This window comes from Notothenia coriiceps, unplaced genomic scaffold (genome assembly GCF_000735185.1).
Source record: "Notothenia coriiceps isolate Sejong01 unplaced genomic scaffold, NC01 NC01_scaffold00004071, whole genome shotgun sequence".
Classification (NCBI taxonomy): Eukaryota; Metazoa; Chordata; class Actinopteri; order Perciformes; family Nototheniidae; genus Notothenia; species Notothenia coriiceps.
This window is the reverse complement of record NW_011336772.1, coordinates 81696-101083: the sequence shown is the minus strand read 5'-3', so window position 1 is coordinate 101083 and position 19388 is coordinate 81696. Positions and strand designations below refer to the sequence as shown.

General features: G+C 39.4%; 3 protein-coding genes across 5 annotated transcripts; all 3 read right to left on the bottom strand.

Annotated features, from left to right (window-relative positions):
* Positions 1-795: 795 nt before the first annotated feature.
* Positions 796-12623, bottom strand: fbxo25 (F-box protein 25). 3 transcript variants are annotated; one of them, XM_010767129.1, is made up of 11 exons: positions 12517-12623; positions 11613-11778; positions 8177-8280; positions 5382-5431; positions 5179-5271; positions 4961-5054; positions 4476-4660; positions 3994-4176; positions 3462-3605; positions 2175-2201; positions 956-1758 (listed from the first exon to the last, which is right to left on the bottom strand). In XM_010767129.1, the coding sequence occupies exons 2-11, from the start codon at positions 11738-11740 to the stop codon at positions 1669-1671; spliced, it is 1098 nt and encodes a 365-aa protein (XP_010765431.1). In that variant the 5' UTR covers positions 11741-11778; positions 12517-12623; the 3' UTR covers positions 956-1668. The 3 variants fall into 3 exon arrangements, with proteins under 3 accessions (XP_010765432.1, XP_010765431.1, XP_010765433.1); XM_010767130.1 differs by lacking the exon at positions 2175-2201 and having other exon boundaries at positions 796-1758; XM_010767131.1 differs by lacking the exons at positions 5382-5431; positions 12517-12623 and having other exon boundaries at positions 11613-11702.
* A 2231-nt stretch (positions 12624-14854) lies between these two features.
* On the bottom strand, positions 14855-17044 carry fam110c (family with sequence similarity 110 member C). Its single transcript, XM_010767128.1, has 2 exons — positions 15090-17044; positions 14855-15058 (listed from the first exon to the last, which is right to left on the bottom strand). The coding sequence occupies exon 1, from the start codon at positions 16882-16884 to the stop codon at positions 15826-15828; it is 1059 nt and encodes a 352-aa protein (XP_010765430.1). The 5' UTR covers positions 16885-17044; the 3' UTR covers positions 14855-15058; positions 15090-15825.
* Positions 17045-17959: 915 nt separating this feature from the next.
* LOC104941955 (uncharacterized) lies at positions 17960-19175 on the bottom strand. The gene is made up of 2 exons (XM_010767127.1): positions 18641-19175; positions 17960-18478 (listed from the first exon to the last, which is right to left on the bottom strand). Exons 1-2 carry the CDS (start codon positions 19069-19071, stop codon positions 18295-18297), a joined length of 615 nt encoding a protein of 204 aa, XP_010765429.1. The 5' UTR covers positions 19072-19175; the 3' UTR covers positions 17960-18294.
* Positions 19176-19388: the final 213 nt, after the last annotated feature.

Here is a 19388-nt window from a genome sequence, read left to right as displayed (position 1 = left end):
GAAAGCGACGCAGGTTCTGGTTCAGGCTTTCGTCATCTCAGGCCTAGACTACTGAAACCTCCCCCCTGGCCTGGTCTACCTGCATGTGCCCATCCGACCTATGCAGCTCATCCAGAATGCAGCGGCTCACCTGGTCTTCAACCTTCCAACATTTTCCCACACCACTCCGCTCCCTTCACTGGCTTCCGGTAACTGCTAGAATCCACTTCAAGACACTGGTACTTGCGTACCATGCTGCAAATGGATCTGGCCCTTCCTACATCCAGGACATGGTTAAACCATACACCCCAGCACGTGCACTCCGCTCTGCATCAGCCAAAAAGCTTGCTGCACTCGCACTGCGAGGGGGACCCAAGTTCAAATCAGCAAAAACACGTGGGTTTGCTATCCTGGCTCCAAAATGGTGGAATGAGCTCCCCATTGAAATCAGGACAGCAGATAGCTTACACATCTTCCGGCGCAGACTGAAAACTCATCTCTTTCAACTCCACTTCGAGCAATAGAATTACTAACAAAGCACTTACATACTAACAAAGGGCTGGCTTATCTAAAGCCAGTTGAGTAGCACTTGAAATGTTTGGCTATATGAAACCTGATGTACTTATATGATTCTGTTTTCTTCAAGGTTGTATCTTCCTGGTCAAATGTACTTATTGTAAGTCGCTTTGGATAAAAGCGTCAGCTAAATGCAATGTAATGTAAATGTAATGTTTGGCATTTAAAGCCAGTTGCACATAAAAAAACATACTTTTGTTACATCTTTACAGAAAATGAATCTCCAGCATTAAAGAAAGACTATTAAGCATGAAATATTGCTCCAATGGTCAATGACAAACTATTTTCATTGCTTTTTAAGGTAGCAAAACATTAATATCCATGGAGTGGAAACTACAGTTAAAACTAAATGAAGATCGTAAAAAATAATTCCCCGCCCAGAAACATGTTTTTAGAAATATTTAATTATTTATAGCAAGTTCAATCCTGTCCCAAGTAAGTATTGAGACGTTAAATAATGATTACAAAAGTTGGAAGAAAGTTAAAAAATGTTTTCTTTCATAAATAATGTTTAACATTTTCTCTGGCAAAAGTACGCAGTAAAAACATGTCTAGCTAATGGAGTTTTACATATTTTTTCCTTCAATGTACAAAGAGCACAAAAAGAATTCACTGAGGACAACATACCGTATGTAAACAGACATGCGTTCAGTTATTGCAGAACAATACCACCAAAACAGTACAGAGTAAAAAGCAGCTTAGTTTAACCACACTAAACGAACAATGAACACGAGTCATCTTACTCTGCCTCAATATAAATGTTGACAACTTAAAAAAACTCTTAAACATTACATATAACCACTTACCTACCATAAACATGCTACAACTCCTTTTACATATAAATCTTTCACATTTTCACCTTACATTGACATTTTATTTTGTCTTTCCTCAATGAAGAACAGATTTTGTTAGCCAAGAAGACAAAACATTTGTGCAGCAGGAGGAATATTTCACCAATATTACACATTTAATATTTCTAGTGGAAACCCTTGTGCGTAAAGAAATGAAGACATAAACAAGTAATCTCTTTCAGTTTAAGCCCTTTGTATTTCGGTAAATGACATAAGAGTCTCGTGTAAACGGACGCTTCGCTTGAAGATAAACATGGAGGGTTTAGAACTGGAAGAGTTCGATAAAGTGCTGCGGAGAAATGGGCATGAGGCAGCTGTCCGGATCGATGGCTGTGCACGGATGGCCACAGTCCTATAAGACAGACAACAACATGTTAGAGAGAAGAGAGACAGAACCAGCAGAAACAGCAACCAGCACATACTAAGAACATGGAAGGACTTCTACACATATTTAGTGATGGATTTACTCATTTACTGGTGTGGTCTAATCCTGGACATTTGTATGCATGCACATAGATAAATATCTGTGTTAAACTAAATGACGACTGACAGTTTACTTTCAGACACGCTAACTCAACATTCAGATGAATTTATGAACTTCAAGAATGTGGTTACAGGCCATTTAAAAGTCAGCGGAAAGAGCGGCACTGTTTGCTAAACACAACTCGAGCAAAACGGGATGACACACAGAAAAAAGATAAGTTATCATCAGATCGGAGACAAACCAGCAGCTGACAGCACAGAAAGGCGTGATGGGAAGAAAAGTACCTTTAATAACAAAGTCAGGTGGCGATCCTTTAAGAGTCAGGGAGAAGGGGAGCCAGGAAGGAAGGAGACAAGCAAGGAGAGGGAAGAGGTTAAACAGTACAGGGACCCAGCCAGGGAGGAAAACAAGACTGTGTGTGGTAGATAATCACAAATAGGTGGGGGGGAGATATATAAGGAAATGCTGCATTTTGAATCCAGGTACCATTAGTCTGGGGAGATGCCAATCTTCCCCGATTAATACCTCAAACTCTGTCTTACACGTGGTTAAACGTCTTATCAAATGTGTCAGTGAGGGCAAACAGTGAGTGTTTTTTAAATGTATTTGTTACCACTGACAGCTAAGTGCAGTATGCATTAGCACATGAGATTTTAATTACATTTATGGGCAACAAGGATAACCATCATCATCACCATTATCTTTTATGTTAAATAACTACTTAACATGTAAATGTATGCATGTTTATGCATGAGTGTATAAATGTATAATATACATGCTTTGTATATTTTGTATTATATATTTATTGTATTGTAGCATTAAATAGCAATAATGTTGTGTAATGCAGTCTTGAAGCCCAAGACACATTTTCCCACGTGACACTCAACTTTATCTTATCTTATCAGTGATAATGCATTCACTTATATATGTGAATCATTAATCCCTGTTGAATATCGAGAATATTGTTTTGAAATGGGATGATTTTTTTGTCCACTTGTGACTTTTCAATAGAGTCGGATTTTAAAGGTGAGCTAATGGCTGCCTGGGAAAACATTTTTTAGACTGGTCTGATCTCTAACTACTCAAAGTAAAAAGGCAACATCATTTTTTTTTCTTTTTACAGGAAGTTACATTTGAACTGTAATATGGATAAATGTGCAAAAAAATTGTGTTTCAATTACTATTGGAACACCTTTCTCACAGCATGCTAAAGACACGTATCAGCGTGAGGGAGACTGCGTGATTGCAACAAATGTCTCTTTGGCCAAGGAAATACAATGAGCTCTGGTATAAACGTGATACTTGATTTGATCCACATGTGTGATCCATGTATAATTTAAGAGGTGTCAGGTCTGTGATAAATGTCTCGGTTTTGCCTTCATCTACTGTTCAAACACTGAAAGGCCAAAAGCTAAACTAATCAGTTGAACTTGGATTGACCTTATTGCTACCTAGTTTTAAAGCTTCCCTCCTACGTATGTAAAGCTTGTAATTTATTTAAAGAGTTTTAGCTATGGTGTTTCCTATATGCCGCCTATTTGGTTTTAAGTGTGTGTTATCTTCTGGTTTACCTGCCAGAAGAGGATGCTACAGTGTTTGCAGAAGTGCAGGGTGTCGCCGTACTGCTCCCTCATTGGATAATGTTTCCTCAAGGTGAAATACATCAGCTTCCAGTCCACATGATCACTTTTGGATAGGACCAAATTCTTACAGAACTGCATGTGAGTGGAAGGAAACACACAAACAAATTAAAACACAATAGACAGTGATGTTATTATAAACGGGAAAAGTGAAATCACATATTATTTAGGACAATTTCTCAACCAGACCAACCCTGAGTATGTGTTATATGATGTGTGTTTTTGTGTGTGCGTTTATGAGGGAATGAGAGTGAGAGAGATCAATGTGAGAAAACTGTGGCTATTCTGCCCTCTAGTGGTCAAAGGGTGAACTATTTGGCAGCCATATCTTTGGATGCTTGACCATAAATTATTATTGTAAGTTTAAAGCCTATCCCCTTTAAAATATTTTTTTTTAATCCCGCATTTAGCCTTCATTTCTCCTTGTGCATTGCTGATTAAACTAAATATGTTTTTCTCTCACCTGTTTGTCTGAGAAGTGGAAGTGGCAGAGTTTCTTCCACAGGATGCTGCTCTCACTGAGGCTCTGCAGAGTAGGCGTGGCCTGTCCCAGGTTAATGATGTCACAGGCATCAGATAACTTGCAGAGGATGTCGTTTTGTGTGTGTAGCGGCAATTCGTTGAATGACACGCCATTGCAAATTTGCTGGGGAAACAAATAACAATGACACATTCAAATTCAAAGCTGGATTGTACAGCAATCCAATAGAATGATGCCATTCATACAAAGTTGAGCATGAAGTCTTCTAGTCAAAGATTATTGTCAACACTTCCCCTTCCATATTTAATGTTTCTCACTTATTAATTACGTGGAAACAGGATATAAAGGATGTAAACCTACTTCACTAAGAGGCGTGTTGAGGTGTTTAGATTTCCTACACACAATGAAATTCACACATGCATACCTGCAGGTCCACACACACACAAACACCAGTGACCTTCTACCTTAGGGATGTGCAGGTTGTTGAGCTGCTGCTTCCATTCGTGAATGGTCTTTAGTCTGCACAACCAGATGTTGACGTTTCCCACGAGGACACACCTGCCGACATGAATGGCCAGACTGTGCAGTGTCGAGCTCAGGTCCTGCAGCAAATCCTTCACAAGGCGCGGGTTGTAGTGGTCGTCTAGAACTAGTAGAAACACACAGAACAAATCCTTCAGAAAATCGACACAAAATACCTTATTTTTGTATCCTAAGATTAAAAATACCTTAAAACAAACATGTCTTTTAACAGAACCACAGTTTTCAATTAACACTGCTGTATTTTAGACTCCCATATGCATTTCACACGCTGTTTCAATTGGTTTTGGGGTTAGGCATTCAGTGCAATAATAATAAGGTCAATAAACAGAAGTCGTTACTTTTACAACCGCAACAAGAGTTTAAATTAGAGGCTAGTGGGCAACAACAATTCCTGAAATCTCCTTACCCTTTCGTACAATCTTCTCCAGTATATTAAAATAGTTTTTCTGAGCAGCTCCACTCAAATTGCGCAGCTGAGACCTGGCTATAAGCTGGAAAAGCTATAGGAGAAAAACAGAGTAAGACATTTAGTGAAGGAGTCGTTTGTTTATGTCACACCAGAACAAACAACGGAACAACAATCTCAAGAGGATTCTTAAATCAACACGTGTCTTCATTACTCACTTTTGCAACATAGTTGAATCTACTTAAGTCCTGAATGGCACTGGAAAAGTCTAGACGGTTGAGGGCTTCACCAAGCGTGCAGTATCCATGTCGCTGTGTGTTGAACATTAAAAACACAAATGTTTCTTTTTGATTAAATATTAGTTTATTTGAAAATAATACGGCTTCATGGGAATCGTTCTGGTAACAGCTGCAGCATTCACCTCTTTCGTGCTGCCTTTCTGCACATATATCCATTTATCTGTGAAAACAACTGGACAACGGGAAATGACAAACACATTATTGATCCTTTCAAACAGCATTTTTTGTTTTGGTGTAAATGTACATACTTTTATTTTATAACTCCCTTTGAAATTGAATGCAATCCAATCCAATAGATTCGCAGCATAAACACCAATATAGCTAATCTTACATTCTGTCATCTTATTGACTCAAAACCTTTAAAAAAACAAACAATGGACATCATAACCTCCCCACATGTGGTATATAATTACAACAGATTTGACAGATTCTGATTCTGTGGGATATATAAGCTATTCTGATAGTTGTTATTATAGATGTTACTGTTAATGTTGTTAGGATACTATTGTGTAAATCTTCTGTTTGTGCTTTGGGCGTAAAAAATGCAGAACATTTTTATATATATAAGGATCTTAGGACATTTTAACGCTATTAAAACGTATTCAAACTTCTACAGTTCTTTATGATTAAAATGACACAGGGCTGCAATGTTAAACCTTTTAGCTGACCAGCCATTTAAACCACAATAAACATAGACATGTCAAAAACTGGGGGAGGAGAGTGCAAACAGTGAAAAGGACAAAGCAAACAACCTGAAATTATATTTGACCAGACTGACTTGTTTGAAGCTGAGCTGAACAGAGTGAACTCAGGCTGTATTTGCAGCCCTAAGCTAAAGTGGACAGCTGTTAACCTGCATACCAGGCAAATACCGGTTTAAATTGCTCTGTCACCTAAAGGCAGCACTTCACAGAGCTTCTGCACACCTGTACACTCTCAGTAATAAGACTAAGGCTGGAGCCACACGAGAACTGTAACAGTCGTATCCGCTACAGTTCTCTATCATATAGACGGTTCGGCCACACGAGGCCGACAGGGAAACGCAGATAGCGATAACGGGTCCCAAGGTGGGTAGATCTGCGGACGAAACGCTCTGGGGGGCCAAACGGCTCCGTGTCTACTCCCTATACGATCATTTTCTGATAACGATGACGCAATAGCCCCGCCTCTCCTGCGTCATTGTGTTTCGAGCCAGGTCCCGGTATCTCACAGGACAGTGCACCAAGCAGGTGCCTCCAGCAGACCCCGGCACGGCAGAGTTTCCGTTAGCCGAAATCTAAAATTCTCCAGTCAAAACTTCGCTTATTGTTTAGGTGTCCTTTGACACTCAGGCAGTCATATCATTAGCTAGAACTAGCTAGATATGGACATAAACGTGAGTGAAGTCTAATCGGACAGGAGAGAGGGATCAGAGATCAGCTGCTGCTGACGGAGAAAAAGAGCCCTGCCTCTCCCCACCTCTGCTGCTAAATCCATTGCGGAGAATTAACAGAAGGGCAACCATGGAAACCATGCTCGGAAGTCTTCTTCGCTGCTTTTGGTGTATTTTGTGGCGGAAGTACAGCGCAACTTACAGGCCCGGCATATGTCCAGCGGGTCGAGCGGTCTCCTGTGAACGGACACACGTCTCTGGTGCCTATTGCGTGTGGACGGAAGACTTTTTTGATAACGATTTTGGTTCGTTTGCGTTACCGTTCTCATGTGGCTCCAGTCTAAGAATCAACTTTAGGGGAAACAAAGGCAATAATATGCGCTTTCACACCAAGTACTTTTGCCGTAGGCTACTTAGTTCATCAGAACTCTTTAGCGCCTTTAGCTCCGGATTTTTTTGGTATGAACCAACTAAATTTTTCGGAACTATACTGGGAAAAGTACTCCGGTGTGAAAGCGCCTAATGTCACTTTTTGTTGTCTTTGTAACTTTCTACCTCATTGCAAGTTAAAAAACCTGTTTAAGCAGAAGTCAGGGAGTTCTTCAGGTCAGATGTCGTTTAAAGGTGGGGTAGGTAAGTTTCAGAAACCGGCTCGAGTGCACTAAAATTTGAAAGTACACAATTTGAACGAATCCGCCCCTTCCTTCAGACTTCCTTACAGAGCACCTCCTCCGCGAGAGCAGGCTGCAGTAACGTTACATATCAGGCAAAGCTAAACACATCTAGGTTAGCAATACTACACAGCCAAAGCAACTCCGATATTGACTCTGGTTTGACTTCTCCTAGTTTCCGCTTTCTTTATGTTCTTAATTTGCTCCGTTACATTTTTTCTTTTGCGACCAGTAGACGATGTTGAACCTAACTCTGCCATGGTGAAAGTGGCCGCCTGTTGCTGGCGAGTCATTGAAGTACTGCTGCAATGCACGCCCAATGACGGCACGCCCAATGAGGGCACGAGATACATTTGTGCGTGCACGAGATGGAAGGCTGACAGACAGGGCGGCAATCCAATCCGTTTTGGCTTCTTCTAATCAAACATAAGTTTTAGTTACATCAAANGTGTGCCTTGGCAGTCTCAGCTATCGGGATGTTAAGAGCATTCCATGGAATATAACAAAAAGTGTATCTCGAGCCGGTTTCTCAAACTTACCTACCCCACCTTTAAGTGTTTCCCACCAAAAAGCAATGTTTCAGTCCTAATGATCTTACAGAAGGGTTTATTGACAATTATGACTACAATGCCTCATATTTTATGGGACCATCATATCCTTTGTATGTAAAGATCTTAACCTGCAAAGCATAATAATTTAATTAAATATGTTAAAAATAGGGTAGTATAAGTGAAATAACACAAACTAGAAGTCCTCCAGTAGAGTACAAGCACCTTTAAATTGTGAAATTATAGCTTGCGCTTCCCTGATTGTTTTATATTATTTTTAAAAACACATGAAGCCAAAAGAGTGATTCTGTGTTGCTGAAACTCACACTGAGATTTGGTGTTATTGTTGTAGAGGTCCTTTTTCCTCTTTGTGCTGGCGAGCTCACACACTTCCCCAACAAACACATTCTCTTTGTTGTCACTGCAGAGCCTGTTGGACACAGAAGGCGTGGGAAGAATTTGCATTAGAGTGTGACCAGTGCAACTGTAATACAATGTAAAAAACCAACGAGAACAATAAGATAAGCCTGGAGCAAGTGACTCTTTCTTGATGTCCTGAATGTCACTGCCATGGCATTATACTGTATGTATAACGTACGCAGTTCAAGAGCTGCAGTATTTTGTGGTGAAAAGGGCCAGGACATATACAAGTTTGAAATAATAATTTATCTCTTTTTTATATTACAATACAAGTGACCAGCAAGGAAATAAACATTTGAAACATGAAAAAACCCAAGATTAAGGAGTACGTGTTGTTATGATTACAAAAATGATGACTCACAAACTGGGCGATTTCAATACACGTGCTTTTGGATTTAAAAACTAATTAATTTTTCCCTCCAACATAACAGAAGGCAAGGCTTTGCTTGTCCGACTGTGAACGTAACAGATCGGGGTGAATGGGCTCCACAGTAATCCTTTCGTCTCTATCCATTTATCCAATTGCACATGCCAACACACAAACACACATGCAAGCACAGCAATGCCACAGTGCATTACAAGTGAGGAATGTAATAATAGCCTGACTTTTTAACACAGGTAGCACGCAGAGCATCGGCCTGCTCAGAGCCAATAAAAGACATTACACAGCAGCAGGAATGTTCAGAGGGATTTGTGGATATTTAAATCCTGAAATACAGAGCTAAAAAGGCTGAGGGCTATGTAGGAAGTCAACAGGGAAGAAAACAAATATGCGGCTGAAATTAAGCTTAATACTTCCCTTACTCACTTTAAGATGAGTAAGGGAGGCTGTGGCTCAGTGGATAGTGCACTGAACTTTGAATCAGGGGGTTGTAAATTCGATTCCCACTGCAGTCAGCATGTCGTTGTGTCCCTGGGCAAGACACCTCACCCCAAATTGCTCCTGTGGGGATTGCCCACAGTACTGAATGTATGTAAGCCGCTTTGGATAAAAGCGTCTAACAAGTGAAATGTAATGTAAAACATAGAGGCATTTATTTCCTGCAAGATGACTAAACAATCAAGGCATTTCCTACCTTGTCAGATAAAATAATCTGTCACAGAGATTGATAGAAAAGTAAGAGCCAAATACTAGCCTACACATTTTCTTGAGTGTTAAAGATGAGAGATAAGAATTGTTTTTATAAATTAAACGTATTAATTCTTCAATTAAATGATTGTACCTGATCAGACACATAGGAACATAAGAATGACATATAAGAGTACAAATATTAAGTGAATAAGAAGTAATACTAACACCAGTGCCTTAAAGAATAAAGATAAAAGAAAGATACACAGTGAGATAATTGAAGTAAAATAGAAAAGTAGTATTGCGTATGGTATTGAAAGTAGTATTGATAATGATATTCAAAAACTAATAACGTGTAATTTTGATAATGACGCTAGGTGATAGAGTTTTGTTGACATGAAGAGATACATTATGATGAATTACTTCTGGTACACTGCGTACCATGCCAGTGGCCATCATATTGCCTTTCTTTCTTATGTGTGTCTGCACCTCTGCTGCATGATGTCACTGGCCTTTTGAGCGAGGCTGCATTTGGAGAGCGGCCAATGTGGACGGATGATGTCATTATCTATTGTCTGATGGTGTGTCTGTTTAGTGAAAAGACTGCTGACAAGCTAAAGTGGCACTGTGAGGTACTGTAAATGATTGATCCATAGAAGAGGCAGCACTGACTTGAGGGAGATATCACCCACTGTTAACCCCCTCAGCACCAGCAGGGCCGCAACATCCTGCTCGCTGTTTACTTGCTTTTGTACTGGATAGATTATATTGCTAAACCTGCTAAACACTGCAAATTCAACACACACACACACACACACACACACACACACACACACACACACACACACACACACACACACACACCTGCCTAAACAACAAACTTGTGACTTAAACTTATTTTTTGTGATTTTTATTTGATTGTTAGTTCTTTTACTTCTTTAACTTGTACAATTTTACTTGTTAGAACTTCAAAATACATGTATTTTCGTAGTATTCCAAAAATACTAGATTGTCTTCAAGAATTTAAGGCAACACAGGTGAATAATTGATATACAAATAATCCTTTTCAAAGTGGAGTATTCCTTTAAGTAAATTAAGAAGGCAAACATTACAGTAGGTTCGACTGTGTTTCCAGATACTTTCCCGCAACCACAATTTCACGTTATATATTGTTTTTAAATATTATCTCCCAATATAAAGTCAATCATGAAGCCAAAACATTAACAATTACCACCAATAATGACATTTGCAGGTTTAGTCAGTGTCACTGTATAACAACAGGTTATATATATAATATAAAGGTTGGACAAGTTGATTCATATGTGTGCTAATTGACTTCAAGAATGTGTGTGTTCTGCTTTGAGGGGATAGTTCGATAAGAAAGTGAAATTCTTTGAGGGCACAATGATATTTAACATAAATAGTAAATGCTTTCTTTGATTATATCTGATTACATGCTGTGCTCTGAATACCGCTAAGTTCTTTTTACAGTACAGTTGTCCTTAGTGTCATTCAATAAAGCTAAATGTGAGGCTCTGCGACATATTACTATAAAGCAGAGGGCTGGATGATTTGGTTAAAATCAATTTTTTTTTAAAACGACTCAAGAAGTAACCCGCACCATGGGTTATGATAAGGTTCTCATCAGTGGAAGTAAACTTGAAAGTCAGGAAAAGTGTTGCACTCTCTGGCTCCTTATGCATATTTTGTGTCATCAGAATTAAATCATTGTAAACGTTTTACCTACTTTCATGGTTAATATCATATTACATATTAAATTCTGTTATCAAATTGGTATCCAAAGAACTGTGTTCTACTGCTAATAAAATCAGACAAAACTCACTAATTTAATAGTTTTCAATTACATTTTACTCAGACTCATTACTTTGAAGGGCAGCACATTTGACTCATTATGGTTTTATCATCAAGATATGATACCTCTAAAAGTAAACAATCCATGTCCATGTGTATATCCATGTCTTCCAGACTTAGGATATACAATGGTCTAAGCAGTGCATTGAAAACATCAGGGTGCTGAGGACTTTAGAGAAAAAAATAGTTTTATACTTAAATTAAGTTGCATTTGTTTACTGAGGATCTAATTAATCTTCAAATCATATATGCGGTCAGTAAAATGTTTATGTAACCTGATAGAGCACTGACTGACTCCATCACCATTGAGGTATGACAATGTCATTAAGGCCAGATAGATGACTAAGGTGAGCGAGTAATGATACCAACACAAATAAATGTGAATATAAAATGAACCTTACGCTTTCAAGTCTATTTCTTTGTTGTTATCTTCCAACTCATGTCCATAGAAGATAATCCTTTTCCAGCCATCATCTGTCTTTTTCCAGCTCCATCCAGGTGACCTCCAGTCCTTGCCCAGGAAAGGCATTTTAGCCGGGGGGAAGTGAGCAGAGATGGTCGCTGCAACTTCAAACACAGAAGAAGAGGCAGAATGTATCTTAATGCTCTAGGTCTATGCTAGCAAAGAGCAAAGAAAAAATAAATGTAGTACCTCATTGAGAAATATTGTCACTGCATAACATATATTTGGTTATTTTCTGATTTCAATGGGTTCAATTATTCATTTTCCCTAATTATATTTATGTTGCACACATTCAATTCCCATATTTAAATGATATGCAAAATGTGTTTTTTGTTCAAATTTAGCTAAATGTTCTGTGTGAAGAAAGCTCTATGGACACAATCCCTGGGAAGAGAAGAAAAGAAAAGAGCCCCTTGGAACCATGGCTGAATAAAGAATCTTATTATTAAAGCCTGTCATTCGTGCAAAAATAATCACTCTGCAGTCTACCACTACCCGTTATGGTTTATATGAAGCTTGACAACAACTACCAACATGAGTGCCGGCATTGAATTTATAAACGCTACAGTCTAGTATGTCATCACGATAATAAGGGTAAACAATGGTATGCAAAATGGCATAATAAGCCAAATTGCTTAAAAAACACACCTGACAACGAAAAACACGCATTTCATTTGAGTATTTAAAAAATAACAGCATTAGCAAACGCTGCCCAAGTCGTTTATCGCAAAAATGATGAGAAGACAGTCAGTTCAACGCGTATATTTACGAGAGGAAGAACATCAATAATCTCAACTACAATATAACAGAGCTGAACATTTGTGCAAAAAGGCAAAACAAACCTTTAGCGACTGCTTTATTTGTTGTCTCTTCAGCTTCTGCTTCTTGTCCTCTGACTGCCGTGTTGGAAATATTGAAGGAAGTAAACACAGTGCGCACTCTGGAATTCGTCCACGCCCCCCTAGTGCTCTCTGATTGGACAAATTCCGGTATTTATCTTGTTCATACCCAGAATGGCGATGTTGATTGGCTGAATGGTGCTGTCAATCATTTCAATTATTTGTATCCATTCAGCTTTGTTGGGTCTTTCTTCTGCACGTGACAGAGGACTGCGCACATGTACTTATGTTTTGATTTTGAAATGGGGGATGGGAACAAACCACTGGACTTTTGTGTGAGTAATGAGGATATATTCATCGAGTTTTTTGCAACAGTCCCACATTTCAGACCTCACTATATAGGTATTACAGGTATTTAATATGGGTACCTTCTTCTGTTGTGGGCACTTTCTGCTCTGATGTCCATATGCAGGAGTATCATTGTACACTTTATTGTGAGTGGCTTACCATAGTCTGTTTGATTCTCACTTTTTATTATGCCCTTAGTAGTTGGTTAAGTAGTAGTTGTATTTAGTAGCTAACGTTTGTTGGAAAAAAATTTGCATATTCATAGCTTTGGGATTTTAAGAGATAGTTGTCATTTTCAAATATGACAGTTTAAACAGGTTACTTAAATGTTGGTGTAAAGCCATAGCAGACACAATTGAATGCTTGATGCAGATTATTTTATGTATACAAAACACATCTTTAAAGGTGTGAGGCCAGAGGCCTGACTGGCACTGTCTTTATATGTACGGACTGTGTTTTTACCTTATATATACAGTCGGTTTTTACGTCATTACTCTCCACCTATCACTTCTCAAGTAAGTCAAGACTCACAGTACTCAAGCCCAATTCAAATACTGTATCATAATTTGAATGGCACAAGTAAAACATCTCACGTCCACAACATTTATGTATGCTCATCTGAGGGACAAAGTCTGCTGTTTTATTTGTCTTCCTAAAAGTAGCTCCAAATGCTGCCCTCTTTTGGCCAAATATATTACATTAAAAAACACCTCAAAGCAGTATGGTATTGTTTATTCCTTTCATCCGCTTTTTTGATACGCATATTTAGTATTACCGTGTATAAAGTCAATCAACAGTTTACTTGTAAGAAAAATAATAATTGTATTTGTGTAGAAAAATATACAGTACTTGAATATAAAACACAAGTTACACAGGCAACACCAGTCATTAGTGTTGGAATAGTACTAACAACAATTTAACATAATAAAATCACAATAATAGTCTAAAATGGAGCCACTGTAACACAAACCAATCCCCCCCCAACCTGGTCAATAAAGCATTTTTGATCTAATAGAAGATGACATTTGCAAGCCTACAGGAATGCACACAGTGTTCATTTTCAGTCAGTCATCCCACATTGCGCACTCACGGTACATTTCTGTAGGTTGAACCACATGTGAAACGTTGAATCAGTAGCTTTACATTCTGGCAACATACAAGAAGAGACTTGTCTTGAGGGGAAATAGTCTGCCAGGCTCCTGGAAGAAGTAAAGGCGTGTCTACAACATGGGTGCAGCAGTATCACCCCACATATACTCTACACCTACTTATTGTTTGCTTCTGAGTGTGTGAGAGAAAAACAGAGTGGGGATTAACTCAGTTTAACACTAACAATTAACAATAGTGTCTGTTACTGCTTCTGCTCAGCTAAAGACAGAAAGAGAGGGAAAGTGTTAAAGAAACAAAGCAGACAGAGATTTGAAGGGAAGTGGAGATACACTTACATCGGGTCACTGGATTTAAGCCTATCAGGTTATTAGGTACATTCCTCTCACACAGAACTCACAGACAAACTTTTTAAGTCTGTTAATGGAAAACAACTAAAAACTACCAGCCTTTATGTCTGGCTGCAGTTACATTTAATGATTTACCAGTGATGTTTGTGTCAACAAGAAATCCTTGATCCTAACAACATCAACATACATGTGTTGTGTGGTGTGTGTGTGTGTTCAAGGTTCAAGGTTCTTTATTGTCAAACTAACACAGCTACAGAGTAATTATGTCGTTGAAAATCTTAGGTCACAGGCTTCTCCAATAATGCAACACAATAATACAGATAAGCAGACAATATTAACCAATATTAAAATATACTATATTAAAAGTAATACAGAAAGAATTATAATTATTTTTTTATTTTTTTAAAGTGAGAGAAAAGAAAGTGGAATAGTGCAATACGAGTCTATATACAAGTTATTGGAATGATATATTAGATAATAGATAAATAATTACTAAGTAGCAGATGAATGTTATGAAATTGTTTCAGCAGTGTGTGTGTGTGTGTGTGTGTGTGTGAAATGCTAAGTGCACTCATTAGATTATGATCTTAAGAAGCAGGTTATGATTTAAGGGCACATGCTTGTCGTGACCTAAAGGCCCAGCAGAGGAACATCATTTCAACAGTACCATCTCCAAGCCTTCATTTAGAAGACCTTTTATAAATGGTATATACACTTTTAAATGGATAATATACCAATTACTAATGTTTTATAGAACGGTTATTTAAAAACATTGAGTTGCCAGATTGTGATTGAATGATGATTACTTGACCAAAATCCGTCAATTAACACATTATTCGGCATTTAGTAATGGATTAAATGGTTATAGCAACATCGTAGAGTCATTGAAAACAACAGAAAGGGAGAACATCAGCTAAATTGAATTTTTCCAACCTGACAACCGAACATTAGCAGCTTTTAACTCACGTTAGGTTAATGACTATGTATTTACCATTGCAAAACATCAATAACAATTTATGGTAGGAACTCCTTAAGTGTTTTAACGATTTATTTAGTATTTCAATTTAAGAAATAAAAAATATGATGTGTATCAGTGGAGATAAGTGTTTTTTGTATTTTTGGCCACTGTTTTTTACTGAAGCTACATTCAAATCCATGTAGACTTCTGGATTTGTGTCACTGTTTTCATCTTTTAGTTTGCACATAAGCCCATAGCTTTGACCTTAAACACATGAATGTGACCAATTACAAACAATTTTTTCATATTGAATATAGTTTTGTGTTTATATGCGTGACATGTGGGGCTTTCTGTGCAACTAATGTACCAGCTAGCTCTATGCAAGTTTGAACAGAAGAAAACATGATAAATCTTTACTTCATGAAGCATTTTCCGAAATTGGCACACACTGACCTTATGCATAAAAATGTAAGATAACATAAAATGGACACACACAAACACACACACACACACACACTTACACAACACACCAACTACTAAGCAGTTATCTCAATCGAGGTCTCTTAATTTTTGCCCAGTCTCTATAGCATTTTTGCAGCTGTACAGCCATTTGATGATCCTTGCATTGCGCTCAATAACTGACGTCCCTTGACTTATCTTTTCATGTAACTCTTCTTCCATTAATCCGTCGCTGTCACCACTGTTCCTGGAGAAACCATCGTCTGACGTAGAGGTGCTAAAACTCCGGATGTTGATTTGAATTTCAGCTGAGCGTGAAGAGAAGTTCTCTTTCCCAAATGAGTCAATAATATCACTGCCAAGCCCACAGTACTTGAAAAAATTATCAAAGTCTGCAAAGTTTTTGGAGTACCTGGAGCTGATATCAGAATGAGAACGGCTGACCCCTTTGCCAGGCCTCCTTTCAACCTCAGGAACTGTTAGGAGACCAGCAGAATTCTTTGAAACCCCACCTGTCACCTTTGACCCAGACCCACTGTTTTCTTTGCTGTGCTGCCCTGCTAGTCCATTCCTCCTCTGCTGGGATAGAGAGGTTTCTACATATGAGCTGCATTCCTTAACTGTTCCCACAGCTGTTGTGATTGTTTCCTTGTCACCCTCAGCTTCACACTCCTTATCTGTAGCCTCAGGTAACAAAACATTTTTACGCACGGAGCTCTGCAGCAACCTACGTGTTATGTGGTGTTTTCGGTCCAATGTTGACCCTCTCAGTAAATCACATTTCTGTCTGTAGAGCAGAATAGAGTCTGGTCGTTTTTTGGAGCTGGACCGACGTACCTGCCCTGGCGAGCTGGTGATTTGTACACCACATGCAGTCTCTCTGGAGTTACTCCCTGTGACACGATTCCCACCACGGTTCGAGCTCCGCTTAGAAGACCCAGTGCTACTCACAGAGGCGGATCCAATACTGATCACTGGCGCCTGAGTAGAGTTGACCACCTTTTCGCTTTTGACATATTTCAGTTTGCTTGCAGCTAGCCTCTCCACAGCACTCATGCCTCCTTTTGTCTCACTCTCCAATTCCATTTGTTTTCGAAGGTATTCAGGACCCTTCTCCAAGATTTTTGTTGTATCACTGGTTGCTTCCATTGTGGTCTAAATGTAATACAAATATGTTATTTCCAAAGAGTAGTAATCCTTTCGCATGCGGTCTCTCCGGTGTTAGAGGTAAAAGATTCCATTCAAGTCCGTTCTTTGCCTGAACACGTATTATAACAGGAGACTTCACCTTCTCTGGTCTAAGACACATCACATTACCCCACCCATCCAGCGCAAGGCAGGTTTTAACCAAACACAAGCCTGTTCAAAGTACACCTGATGGTGTCACAAGAGAGAACAGTGTAAGCTGACACTCCAGGGTTTTTTTTTTCCTGTTCCGGAGGAAATGTGGGCCTTTATCCTTATTGCTCAATACAGTTTAAATGTTACACGATCTTTAACGATAACAACTGGTTTCTGTCTAACATAGTAACCCCTTCAACAGTTATCGACTTATTTACCAGGGAAAGTGACTCATCAACAAGGCTTGCCGCTCAATATTAAGCAGTAAATGTTTGCCTTGGCCTTTTCATATCAATACCTGTATACTGTTTGTATATATTTCCAACTGATATTGTTTAATGCAGTTAGATCCCAGCCATTATTATGTCAAAACACATCTACTCTATAAAATATTCCGACATGAGTCCATCACTCTTGAAAAAAAACACTGATAATAACTTTTGTCCAAGGTTTATTAGATCCTTAAAGTTAAAATTATAAAACCAGAGGGCTAATTTGACATGTTTGCAGTCAACCAGTGTGCTCCTTTTGTCTTAGTAACATGTCCCATTTTAAGGTTATAAACTAGGAATTCACATAAGGTCAAAGTAACCGCGCAAGCATTTATAAGATACAAATCAGATTCAAACATTACCACATGCTTGTTAAAATAATGGCTGCACAATTCATAATAAATGGTGAACAAAATACCACCACTACTGCACAGAGATGGGGTCGTTACTAAATTTTTTAAATATATTACATATTACTTTAAAAAAAAGTAATATATTACACTACTTCGTTACTCTCTACATAAAGTAATTCGTTACTTTACTCGTTACTTTACTCGCCGAGCACGTACGAACTGCGCATGCGTGAGTGGCAATAACTGTCCTTGCCAATATGGTCTAGCTGCGGCCGCGGACACTACATGACACTACACGACACGCCCACCTGACACGACACTACGGTGGCTGAGAGGCACTACCGTTAAAAGCGAATTGACGACACTACACGACAGGAGGAGAGGTTTTGGGGTTTAGGTTTGGGAGGGAGGAAGGAGGATTAGGTAAAAAGGTAGGGAGTGGTTAGGGTTAGGATGGGGGGAAGGGAAGGGTTAGATTGAAGGGAGGGAAGAGAACTGCTACCCGGGAAGCGTCTATCGTTATTGGAATGATTCCCAGCGTCCAAGGGCAACATCAACGATGCGTGCCTCATAATAGGTCTCCAGCCTCGAAGTCAGGAGATCAAACAGCTGAGGAAGGTTGAAGGCCTTTGTCCTCTGCAGTATTTTGTACTTGAGGACACGCATTGCCGCTTCTGCAAAATTGTTGGTATTATTTCCTCTGGTGAGGAAACTGCCTCTATAACTGAGGGCCCAACACTCTCTTCTGGCGTACAGCCGGTCCAAGTACCTGAGGAACTTTTCATACCTGCAATTGGTTAAAACAAGAAACAATTATCCAAACAGTAAAGCTTAATCACTTCATTACATTGGGTGTTGGATGTTATTTGATAAGAATAAGTCAATTTCTCTCATATGGCTAAACAAAACATCACTAACTTGTCTGCATTAAACACTAACCTGGCTGCAACTGGATGCCCTCTTGCCTCGCTGTAAAGCCTATCCACACTGCCTATCTCCTGACAGTAAAGCATCTCTTTTACAATGGCAAAAAGTGCCGGTCTGTCTCCGTGAGTGACCCCACTCTCCTTGCTCCACAGCCACCTCCAAACTGCTTGTAGCAGATGGAAGGAGCACAGGAGAAGTGTGGCCTTAGGAAATGCTTTTCCCAGAGCTTCCCTCTCTGCCCTACAGTCATCTGTGATGACCAGTTGTGGCCCTTCGTGTCCCCTGCCAGCAAAGCCCTTCTCTCCAACAACTTGTTTTAGCTGTTCCAGCCCTTGAGCAATAGTCTGCTCATCCTCAGACTGGCAGAGGAGAATGCCCAGAGGGAGGCCACCTGCACAGCTGTGGGTCAGGAGGAGGAATACCCTGCAGTTCTCCCTGTCCATATTCCCTGAGGAATCTATGAAGCACAGCTCCCCCGTTGGTGCACTTTCTTCATCAGTGGAGAACACACAACCACAAGAGGAGCTCCCTGGGAAGTTGTTCCCAGGAGAGCACAGGTGTCATTACATTTATTGTTGTAAATCTCCACTTGAAGCTTGAGCGCTGCCAACATNTTGCCGTATGAAGTGTCCCGAGGAACTTACACGGTGTGAGGTTGTAGACGTGACCGCCAGGACTTTGTGCTGGAGGTTTACCGTCATACCGTTCCCCGGGGCCCCTATTTACACATGCACTAGCCGGTTGTCCTCTAACGGGACTG